At 38.5% G+C, this 12,716-nt stretch overlaps 1 protein-coding gene across 1 annotated transcript in view; it reads right to left on the bottom strand.

Annotated features, from left to right (window-relative positions):
- Nucleotides 1-10,582, bottom strand: part of LOC137241573 (uncharacterized) — a 266,619-nt gene extending 256,037 nt beyond the window's left edge. Inside the window, exon 1 of the mRNA XM_067769140.1 lies at nt 10,508-10,582. Coding sequence (XP_067625241.1) covers nt 10,508-10,582 — 75 coding nt within the window. The remainder of the gene's footprint in view (nt 1-10,507) is intronic.
- Between the last annotated feature and the right edge of the window lie 2,134 nt (nt 10,583-12,716).

The raw sequence follows: 12,716 nt of genomic DNA, 5'->3' as shown, positions 1-12,716 counted from the left end.
CGCCAGCCACAACTACGTGCACAAATTATTGCTCTCTCTTGTGACAACTCAGATAAGGTATATGCATGTGTTTGTAGTTTACAGTCTCCCGCACACACATAAGCGTATAAGTAAATTCATCGGTGTGTGACATCTCATCTCTTGCTGCCTTGTATGTAAATGTTGCTCGTCGGAATGTGTACATATGTGTAGACGCAATTATTTATTCGTTTATGTAGATACATAATGATTGAATTATTGATGTGCATTCACGTCACTGCTTAGATCGGCTTAGAGCTGGCAGCACTCCTTAGTTTTGCTAATATTCGTAACAATATTTTTCTTTCACTCTCTACAATTTTATCTTTTTTTTCCGCCTACCTGTTAATCCGCCCCTGTACATACGCCATGATGAAATAATAAAGGTGATGTCAACAACATAAAGTCACTTTTTCCGCAGCTTTATTGCTTTTGTGTATGAATTTTAGGGTAGTGAAAAAGGGGAAAAATTTAGTACTACTTTTACGATATTATTTCGGTGTATGTGCAAAAAGAAAAATCCAAATACCCGGTACAATCAGTAGACTAAAAAAATATCCCTTCAACTACAAGTGTCCACCAGACGGCTTGGGCTATTTGAATAAAGTTAACTGGCATGAGAGGTGAGGGTCTAAAACGGCAGGAAAAAATAGTTTGCACCAATTTGAAGCATTTTTGCCTAGATTTGTAGAAAGGCTTGTAACTCACTCTGATAGGTAATGAGGAAAATACAATGATAATGTTTTTAAAATAAACTTATTTATATTTCAGAGACTTGTTTAGGAACTTAATTCGAAAATGCCTTCGACATTTAAAATAAAGTCGTAAAATTCGCAAATTACTTGACGCGTTTAGCATAGCTGCCATAAAATTATTTCCACCAAAAATGTTGTCACCATTTAGCTTTATCAATATCGTCTCCAGACACGTCAGCTCACGCACGAATATGGAGCTTGGTTTAATTAAACCGCTCCTAGAAAAGTCATCAGTCCATGTAAACGTATTTTCATTGGAACAGCTGTTTTTGACAAACGCTTCCGTTTTTTTCTTTATGAAACTCCACTTCTGTATTCTCAAAATGAAGTTGACATAGCCTACCTTCTTCAGGCAATTCTGCGCCACAAGCCTATTCCCATTTTCTCTTTCTATTTTTATCCTTTGGAACTTTAAAAAAATATAAATTGTTGTTTTTCCACGTTGTCCGACACCAAGCACAAGATGATTTAGGCATTACCTATATCGAGAAATATACATATCTGTACATTATAAGCAGTGCTGCTCAAAATTACAGAAACGTAAGAGAATCTCTAGTTCAAAACTAGTGCACTTCTACTGCATTCTGAACCACTAATAGTTCGCCATCTATCTCGTTTACATACATGCTTTTAAACAGCGAATTTAATATTGCGATGTCCTAGGCGGTGGAAATTGTCCCCGCAAATATATACAAATTTCCACTTTGAAACTAGTTTTTTATTGGCACTTTTTGGATAGCTACGAACTAGTGTAAAATTTTACAGGTGATATCTTTCTGGGTAATATTTCGTGTGCCCCGCACCGGAGCGAAATCCTGCATGCTGCTTCTAGTATGATATTGTGACGAATATTAGCAACAAGAGGCGGCCACCGTGGTGTGATAGTAACGTGCTCCGCCTACCACACCGTATGCCCTGGGTTCTCACCCCGGGCAAAGTAACATCAAAATTTTAGAAACACGGGTTTTCATTTAGAAGAAAATTTTTCCAAGCGGGGTCGCCCCTCGGCAGTGTTTGGCAAGCGCTCCGGGTGTATTTCTGCCATGAAAAGCTCTCAGTGAAAACTCATCTGCCTTGCAGATGCCGTTCGGAGTCGGCATAAAACATTTAGGTCCCGTCCGGCAAATTTGTAGGGAAAATTAAGAGGAGCACAACGCAAATTGGAAGAGAAGCTCGGCCTTAGATCTCTTCGGAGGTTATCGCGCATTACATTTATTTATTTTTTTATTTATAAGTGATACTATCATCTCTAAGCCGATACTGAGCAGTGACTTGTATGCACATAAACAAATCAATCATTATGTCCACACAAGCAGCGGAGAGAAACGCACAAACACATGCATATATCTGAGATACTCCCAAAAGTAGGCAATCATCGGTGGAAGTATCACTCACATATACACGCACATATGGCTATTCGATAAGCTATAATCGTGCATTTGTAGTTATAGCTGGTGAGTTTATAGCTGGTAAACAAGTAGCAAATTCTAGAAATGCCTAGAAATATGCAAACGAGGAAACCGAAGAGTATGAAAGCAGCGCCAGCTGAAGCATGGATCACAGATGGAATCACAGGAGACATCTATGTCTGAAATTTCGTCGCAAATGTCATCTCAGCTAGAATCGCAGCAGAACCGTATAACATCGAAGATTGAAGCATTAGAGGCACGAATATCCGAAATGGCGGCGCAAATTTCAGCACAGATATCATCGCAGATCTCTGCTGAACTGGAAGAGCAAGAAGGACGTATTTCCCCGAAGTTGGAGGTGCAAGATACAAAAATTTTACAACTCGAAGACAAAATTGATGCCGAGATTGAAACATTGAGAGGTCGTATACAGGAGTTGCAATTAAATCGCCCAGCAGTTACAGCGAGTAATCCAAAGGTAAAAATACCATCCTTTGACGGTTTTGTTCCTTTCCAGGGTTTTAAGCTTCAGTTTGAGAACACCGCAACAGTGAACAACTGGAATGTTGAAGATAAAGTTGCAGCTCTATTCGTAGCATTGAAAGGGCCAGCAGCCGAAATCCTACAGACGATTCCCGAAGGCGAAAGGAACAACTATGAAGCATTGATGGCTGCTGTAGAACGACGTTACGGAAGCGAACACGGGAAACAAATCTACCAAATAGAATTGCAAAACTGCTACCAAAAAGCTAACGAGACTTTGCAGGAGTTTGCATCGGATGTTGAAAGATTGGCTCATTTCGCAAATGCGGACGCACCTGTGGAATACACTGAAAGGATAAAGATTCAGAGTTTTATAAATGGCATACGGGATGTGGAAATGAAACGAGCTACATATGCGAATCCAAAACTAACATTTGCTGAAACGGTATCCCATGCACTGACCCAGGAAACAGGAAACTTCTGTGTAAGCCAGCGTTCAAAGCACGCCGTGTGGGGGTAGAAAGGCCAGACTGGGTGAAAACAATATTGGAGGTGCTGAAAGGATCGCAAAAGCGGAGTGAAAGAGTTATCAAATGCTTCAAATGCGAGAAGCCCGGTCACATTGCACGACTTTGCGATCTTGATCTTATGGGTTTCAACAGCATGGGCGGTCTTAATAGCAGCTGGAGGGGATGAGCAAGAGCGAGTTAAATGTAGAGATCGAGAGCTAGCTCCAGCTATTGAATGTCCTGTGATATCTGTGTCGCAAATCGGAAGGAAATCAGGCAGTCTTACCGTCAGAGGGAATGTGGGTGGCAAAGAACGTGTACTGACTGTAGATACGGGCGCTTCTCAATTCTTGATTCGATCTGATTTGGTAAACAGGGGAGTAAACCCATTACCTGGAGCAAGGTTGCGTACGGTCACTGGCGAGTATAACCAAGTCCGGGGAGAAGTGATCTGTGCAGTCTTAATTGGAAAGGTCATTGTTCTACACAAATTCGTTGTGGCGGAGATTGTTGATGAAGTCATATTGGGAGTGGACTTCCTAGTTGACCATGATATCAGGATCGATATGCAGAGAACGGTTATGCGTTATAAGAACCAGGATGTGCCACTTAACTTCAGTTTGGAGAAAGCGTTCAGCAGTAATTGAGTGCTGGTGGAGAAGACTCGACAAAGACCACGAAAGTCAAAGGTAAAGGTTGATGGAACGAATGGGCGAAATAATAGAGTGAAATAAAAATTACCTGCGAGAGAAACACTGACATTGACAAAACCAAATGGACGCAAAAAAACGAAGGAAAGAATTTCCCAGAATGAATGCGGGGGTAGTTTCAAGCCAGGGCGCAGTACTGTTGTGAAACGTGAAACGATACTGATTATGCGAAGCCAATCCGTCAAGCGCATGCTCTGCGAAATAGTTCATTGCTCAAAGAACAGAGTGTGAGGGAACGACCCAGGGTAATGAGTAGTAAGATGAAACACAGGTACGACGAGAACAAAAATTCGGAAGGTTTCTTGGAGGGAGATTTGGTACTGTTATACAACCCTCACCGGCGGAAAGTTGTTCCATCCAAATTTTGGTGCAGTTGGGAAGGCCCGTACAGGGTTGTGAAGAAGATCAGTGATACCATCTACCGTATACAAACCATTGGGAAACCACGAGGTAGAAGGGTGATTCATTTGGAGATGCTAGCAGCGTTTAGATCAGGAAATTTGTCTGATCGGGACGATCAGACTTAGGTGGAGGGCAGTGTGACGAATATTAGCAACACTAAGTGATACTATCATCTCTAAGCCGATACTGAGCAGTGACTTCTACACAATCAACGGAGAGAAATGCAAAAACACATGCATATATCTGAAATACTCCCAAAAGTAGGCAATCATCGCTGGAAGTATCAATCACATATACACGTGCTTATGGCTATGCGAGAAGCTATAATCGTGCATTTGTAGTTATAGCTGGTGAGTTTATAGCTGGTAAACAAATAGTAAATTCTAGAAACGCCTAGAAATGTGGAAACGAGGGAACCGAAGAGTATAAAAGCAGCGCCATCTAAGGTATGACAATCAGTTTGTTTTAAATACGCTATCAGCTGCGAAGTGAAGTTTAATTGTGCAGTACTTTCAAAGCTGTCTAATACTGTTTTCACACAGAAACTTAATAATCTCATTTCATCTTCTAATGAAATCGTAATTTTTTGCTTTCACACATAAGTAGCTACTCTATTAGTATGAAGGATGAAATGTCAAGCGAATAAAATGGCAATGTTATATGACAGACAATGACATTTACTTTGACAAATGACATTTTTAAGCACTGAATACACCAAAAACTAAGAACTTGAACGCTCCCAACAGAGTTGCATTGGGCTCTAGATTTCATTAGGCATTCGATTAGTCACTAATGAAATAATTAAAGATTCGAATCTTGTATAGAAGATTGAGCTCAATAAGCGTCTTAATGTAGAAAACTGCCTTTATTATTCAATAAGCCGCGTGTGTGAAAATAGTATAATAAAGATCATTTTGTAATACAGAATACTGGAGAGTTTTATTCAACAGTTAGCGATACGAACGTTAGCAGAAGGTTGCAAATAAGCGGAATTTCCCTAAATTCGTTACAATATTATCGCATTTTTCGATAGTTCCGGACTGGTGGAATAGTGTTGAAAAAAGGCATACTCAAATGTAGTCGTAGCTTGTTAAAGCTGGTAGCAGTATTTTTGTTGGTGGCCTATTTTTAAATATATGTTAAATATGAAATATAAAAATCCAAACTGTCGATTTTATAATTACAAATATAGCTACTAACAAAATAGTACTTAATTGGCACTCTAGGTCTAGTTCCGAACCAGAAATTTGTATCACTAGTACTGACTTCCCTTGAGGATAATTAACTATTATCATATGAAGTTAGAATAGGCTCCTCTTCTTTTGGTACAGTTTTGCTTATATTCTTTTTGTTCATATGCCCCATATATTTCAGCTCTGCGGTCAGTTATCTATTTTAATTTTATGTATTATAAATCAATTTTGATTACAAATTTTTTTTCAGTGCTATCATATTTTTGAATAATTTTTAGTTGTCAAATTGTTAGTTTAAATATTTTTCATCATACACAAGTGCCTGACCTTCATACGGGAGTACTTTTTCTTGGCACTTTCATAAGAAATTTGAGCATTTTCATATGATGAATGATATGAAATTTTTTTTTTTTTAATTTGAAGTGTAAATTTGTATCTGTGCAAAATCTGGACAAAAACAAAAGTACTACAAATGTATATGGGTTGAGCAGCCCTGATTATAGGAAATGTTGAATTTATACAAGTTAGAGCAGTAGCTGAAGATATAATTATATTTTTAATGGTATATTTTTATTATTTGTGTTAATAAAGATTGCAGAAAAACCCTCATATAACCATATATTGGGGCATGACATACGAGCAACTTTTAAATAAGGATTAACATGCTAAGGGCCGTTTTCTTAATTTTTAAGGTTTATATGTCCAATGAAAGCAAATCGCTTCAAAAAAAGCTGCTGGATCCAGTGGTTCGAAACACTTTGGCAAAACTCATGAACCGGTTCCAGGCTACCTCTGAACCACCGAACCAGTTCTTTTCAATTGGTTCAACCCGTTAAACTAAGCGGTAAATTACCAATATCTAATGAAAAATGTTGCCTTTATATCATCATTGTTACCAAAGTACCTTGGAATTGAACTTAATTTCAGATATAAGATGACATTGGCGGTGCTTTAAAAATTTCTCTAAACGGGCTATCGTGGATGGTTTTAATTTCATCATAGTACGGCCAGCCATAGCCAGATGGATTGGCCGCATGTTAAGTTGCAGGACGATTAAACATCCCACCTTTAGGCCTGGTGGGGAAACATGGTGATAACAAATGCAACGAGACTCGATGCCTCGGGACAGTTTGGCACCATACGGCATTAGTAGTATAGATGAACAGACCACTCAATCCCATACCTACGATTATAAAAACAAATACAAGGCGCGATAACGCCCGAAGAGATTTTAGGCCAAGCTTCTGCTCCTTTAAATTTTTTGTATGCCGACTTCCAACGACATCTGCTTGACAGATGAATTTTCAATTAGAAGCTTCTTACGACAGAAATATAATCGAAGTGTTTGACAAATCACAGCAGAGGCGACCCCGGTTACAAAAACTTTCTTCTAATTATAAGACTTGTTTATCAATTTTTCATGTTGCTTTGCCCAGGAATTAAACCCAGGATTTTCGGTGTGGTAGGCGGAGTGCGCCACAACCACAACACGGCGGCCGCCGTACTTGAGATTCCATGGGGATATAAGAGCCAAAATAGATGCGCAAGGTTGGCGCCAGGGGTCGAATATGGTGGACGAGGCTATGCACACATACTCCGATGGTTCTCTTTTTTCTTGTTTTTGTTGCAGGAGGGCTGAAAAATGCCGAATGCACCATAATTGCTACCGTGGTAGCAAACGTGTGTCCGTAGACTAAAAAACAGCCCTACTGTTGGAACCTTCGCCCACCCCGGTACCACTTCCGCATTACTTCAGGGTGGTGTTCCATATTTCTCATTTTTTAAGAGCCTACTGTTGTCCTTGCGTCCATGTTCCCGCTATTTGCTCTGAGTGTAGATTTAATCGCCACTGCTTCGCCTGCGCATTTCTCTGCGCCCCCTCTCAGCATCCATCAGGCGTCTCATGACTATAAATGCCATTTTAGTCCAGCATTACTTCCTGTTGCACATTTATGATACTAAATTTCTCGTGGTAGTTTCCTCCCGAAAAACTTTATGCATGGTGAACTTTCCGCGTGAAAACGGGGGCAGTGTAACAGGACGTGTTCTTCGTTTTCTAACTCCGTGGTACACCTTGGGCAAAGAGGATCTTACTCTATCCTACGCTTCCATAAATACTCTTTTTAACCGCCATGTCCACTCAGTATCTGCGTGAGATGGTAGCTCAGTTCGCCGTGCTTCCGCTCATTCCATTGAGCTACGTCCCAAACTAACGTGAAGGTGCAGCGCCTTTTACTCGAGGACTCCCACCGTTCTTGCCACTTAGCTATTGTTTGTATCCTTGCTCTTTTCTTTCAGAAGGTTGCTCGATATTAGTGTTATACAGATCGGCCATTTCGCTTGCCAGTAAGTCCACTGGGATTTTCCGGGTTAGCACCAGTATTGCGTCGTCGGACACCGTCCGATAATTACTTGCTATTTTTATAGCTGAAATTCGATATGCTGCTGAAATATCTTTTTGATGGGTCCGTTTAGATCCGTACCATAATGATGCTGCGTATAGTATTATCGAGCTGGTTACTGTGGACAATAGCTGACAGGTAGCTTCGTTCAGACCACCAATGGTAGGTATTATTCGCATACGTGCTCAATTAATTCAAGTAAAATGCTCTCCCACTGCTCTGAAGTGTTCTTTAAAAGTTAACTTAGAGTAACGTGCACTCCTAAGAATTTTATAAAATCCTTTGAAGTTATTTGATGATCCCCAACAGTTAAGACTAACTCGTTCGCCGACCGTTTGGAGCTTAATAATACAACTTCTGTCTTTTGGCCAGCCAACTCCCGTACCGTATTGGTCAACCATTCCTCTATTCTTGATTAGGCGTTATTACATAATGCTTGAAACAGGTCCAGTTTCTAGGCCACTACTACCACTGCAATATCATCAGCATATCACACAATTTGCGTGTTTTCTGGTAGATCGATCTTTAGCACCCCGTCATACATTACATTTCAAAGCATTGGGCCGAGAACAGATCCCCGCAGGACGCCTTCAGTAATGTTGTACTCTTTTTCTCCTTGATCCGTGTCAAAAAGGAGTACTCTGCCTTTAAAGTTCCTACCTATTATTGTGCATACACTCTATTTCTTTTGTATGAAATTAAGATTAAAATGGGGGTAAATTCAGGTTGAAATAATTTTTGGATGTAAAAATGCCCATTTTTTGTATGTATTCATGTTGAAAATAAAAAAATGGATATTACTATAAAAAAACGTTTAATATGTATTTTGATTTACACGCGAAAAGTACGTAGTTTTACGCAATAAGTGTGCAAAAGTATACATGCTTTGTAATTTCACACAACAATGTGTAAATTTAGGTCACTTACTATCTTATTTTGCTTCAGGTAACTGTAAGTTAATTTTCTGTGAAATCGTCGCATTTGTCGCGTCGTGGTGGAAAAAAGTGAATAAGCTTTAAGGTATAATTATAAATAGGTGAATAAGCTATAAAATATATGTAAATATAAATAATTGATACGCTTTATAATATATTTAAATATAAATAAGTGAATAAGCTTTACAAATATATTGGAAATGTTTGTGTGTAAAGTGTGTGCAAAGTAGTTCGGAAAATTAAGGAGTTATCATTTGCATTTATATGCGCATAGGGAACTGAGTTGCAATTTGTTTGAATGTTTGTTTCCAAAATGCAATAAAAAGTTTTCAAGCTACAATATCTATGCAGTCCACTTTTCAAAAAATCACTCTGCTAAAGACGCCGTGGTTGAAGGTGTCACCACTGTGTACCACAAATTCAATTATTCGATGGCTTCTTGCGACTTTTTCGCGACAAGCATACATGAAGTATATTCACATAAAAATAGCGCGCTTAGGGTGTAAATATAAACAACTGATGCGTACAATTTTAGGCATATAGTGCGTAAAGTATTACACATTTTTTGCGTAAAATTCAACAAGAGATTTGTAAAAATAAAGATGTGTAAATAAAAAATAAATAAATGTAAGGCGCGATAACCTCCGAAGAGATCTAAGGCCGAGTTTCTCTTCCAATCTGCGTCGTGCTCCTATTGATTTTCCCTAAAAATGGGCCGGACGAGACCACATGTTTTATGCCCACTCCGAACGGCATCTGCAAGGCAGATGAGTTTTCACTGAGAGCTTTCTTGGCAGAAATACACCCGGAGCGCTTGCCAAACACTGCCGAGGGGCGACCCCGCTTAGAAAAATGTTCTTCTAATTGAAAAACCTTATTTCTAAAATTTTGGTTAAACTGTTGCCTACCATTTTGGTAGTAAATTTACGATTTTCGCTTTAGAGTGTAAGTAACCTGGTGTTTCGAAGCTTCGCAGCGCTGCCATTATCTACATCCAGTTCGCAGTGTTAAAAGAATTCTTGAAGTCCAACGTAATCAGTTCACAGAAATTCCTTTTATTTTGGCCTCCAGAGATAGCTTCTCCAGCTATATTGACGACTGTTTGTATTGCATCTACGGTGGATCTTGATTTGTGAAATGCATATTGATTATTCGAAGCCACCTGGGCTTCCTAAAGCCAGCTGTAGGCGCTCGCTAATTATGCGCTCGAAAATTTTTCCAAGCGAATCCAGCATACAAAGCGGCCTGTATGAGGATAGTTGCTCCATCTGTTTACCATGTTTCAGCAAGAGGACAAGTCTTTGTCGTTTCCACGGGCGAGGGAACACGCCATCTTGCACACAGGCATTAACAAGATCAGTAAATAATGTAGTCCTAGTTCTGATCGCGGCTTTATGGGCTATGTTTGGTACTCCATCGGTCCTGGGAATTTGTTACCAGCAACTCTGTTTGCAGCTTCCAGCACCTCTTGCTCTGTAATTTGCGGAATTTCCGTACTTTCGAGATTCTCGCTTTGATAAATCCAGCAATCTTGCGCCGGGAAAAATGTTTCAGCAATATTATTCATTAGTATCGGGAACGTGGGTTTCTGTAATATCGCTCTTTTAACTTTGGCCATCACAATTATGTAGGCTGATCCCCAGGGATCAAGTCGACATTATCCAGCACTTCCCTAAAGCACAACTTCTTACTCTGTTTATGGCATTTTTAAGTGCCTTTCTTGGTGCAACAGGTGCTGTGTGTAGCTCCGCATATTCTTCCTGCATTGTGAAATTTTCTACGCTCTTCCCCAATTTCGTCGTTCCACCAATATACCAGAGTGGGCTCGGCTTTTCCGCGACTTCTGGGCTTGGCAGCATCACATGCCATACATAGCGACTTAGTTATTTGAACCGACTGGTCTTCCGCATGCGGTCCTCTTACTATGCCATCCTTCCAGATAATATCAAATATTTTTGAATCGAAAAGGTGATGTTTCCATTTATTACTTTGTAGGTGTTTTGCTGCTACCGTTCGTGGAGTTTCGAGCAGCTCTACGCTAATAGCTTTATGGTCGCTGTGTGTGTAGACGTTGCTTATGAACCATTTTGCTCGTCTTGCTATTTCGCTGCTAGCGAAGGTGAGATCTATAATGGATCGTCTGGTACCAGTATCGAAGGTATACATCCCTGGTTCATTTAGAAGTTCTAGCCTCAGAAGTAAGGCTTTGGAGAAGGACTCTCTCTCTTTCGTTGGTTCGTATACTTCCCCACACAGATGGTCATGCATTGAAGTCTCCACACACTAAAAGCGGGAGTTTACTTCGTGCTTCTAAGGTGTTCCCTTACATCATGTCTTCGAACTCGGCGATGGTCATGCTTGTAGGGGCATAGCAACTGAAGACGTATATGTAGGGTTCTTATTATTTTTATATTTATTTTGAATCGTTTCTATCGAATCCAAATTTATGTAATGAAAATTTTTGATAAATGAAAAATCAATACTGAAAATTAAAATATTGATAAAACATATTAAAATTAAAAAGTTAAAAGTAAATTAAACACAAAGTTAAATTAAAAAAATAATAAGAACCCTACATTACTCCCCCTTTGATTACAACGACAGTTGAATGAATGACGACAACAGCTAAATGAATTGTGTTTTATATTTAGGATATTTAGGATATTGTTATTATCTCTTTAATGACGTTGACGATAGTGATAGTTACAGTTGCGGTATGTTTTTGATATCATCAGAGGTTGTTGACGTTTTTAATATTGTTGTTACTACTTTAACATCACAAATGTTACATCTGTTATTATGTGTTGCACTATTTATTTATAAATCGCTTAAGACACATTTCGCATAAATCCCAAGACTTAAAATAACATCACAAATGTTACATCTGTTATTATTTGTTGCACTATTTATTTATAAATCGCTTAAGACACATTTCGCATAAACCCCAAAACTTAAAATAATACAAAATTTCCTTTTTTGCGCACTATGCATATGTTTAATTAAATGTATACTAGGATTTTAGATGAGTTTGTTTGAACTTAATTTTGATCGTATTTTAAATTTATATTTTATCAGTTTAATAAAGCAATCCCTGCAAAAATTGTTGGATTACGTGTTCCATTTTCTTCATGTTGGAGTACTCTAACAATATTCCTTTGCAATGCGTTTGCGGACCACCATCAGCCGATCATTGCTCGTTTTTTAACGACCGTGATCACAACACGATGACGATCGAACAGAGTTGCCAAAAGTAAAATATTTCATTTTTATAAGAATCAATAGCCTTTATATTAAATAATATATTTTTAAATTTTTGAGCTGAAGGCCAATTTAAATAAAAACACAACTTTTTGTATTATAGTTGTATAATTTATTCTTGTCGATATTTCGGCTTTATTCTAAAGCCATCTTCGGGGTCATATAAATATGTCGATCGAACATATTTATATGATCCCGAAGATGGCTTTAGAATAAAGCCGAAATATCGACAAGAATAAATTATACAACTATAATACAAAAAGTTTTGTTTTTATTTAAATTGGCCTTCAGCTCAAAAATTTAAAAATATATTGTAAAATATTTCATACAAATAACTGATAATAAAATTTTACTTTGGCAACTCTGATAAAATGCAACAGCGCACTGGTTTTATGTATACATACTATAGTATAGATAAATATTAGTTTCTTTATTTACGCAAATGCTAAATAACATAAGAATATTCGTAGTATAAAATATAAAAGTTGTATTGCCCCTCCTCATTTACGTTCATTTTAAATTAAATTCACTCCGATAATTCTTTCCGACAACACAATTCCTCTTTAGTGCTTTGGCATATGATCCTCTGTGGGTGCTCCATGGAGTACTACAGTGAAAGTACTTTGGAATGTACTCTCACGT

This window comes from Eurosta solidaginis, chromosome 2 (assembly GCF_040869045.1).
Source record: "Eurosta solidaginis isolate ZX-2024a chromosome 2, ASM4086904v1, whole genome shotgun sequence".
NCBI lineage: Eukaryota > Metazoa > Arthropoda > Insecta > Diptera > Tephritidae > Eurosta > Eurosta solidaginis.
This window is presented reverse-complemented; position numbering and strand designations above follow the sequence as displayed.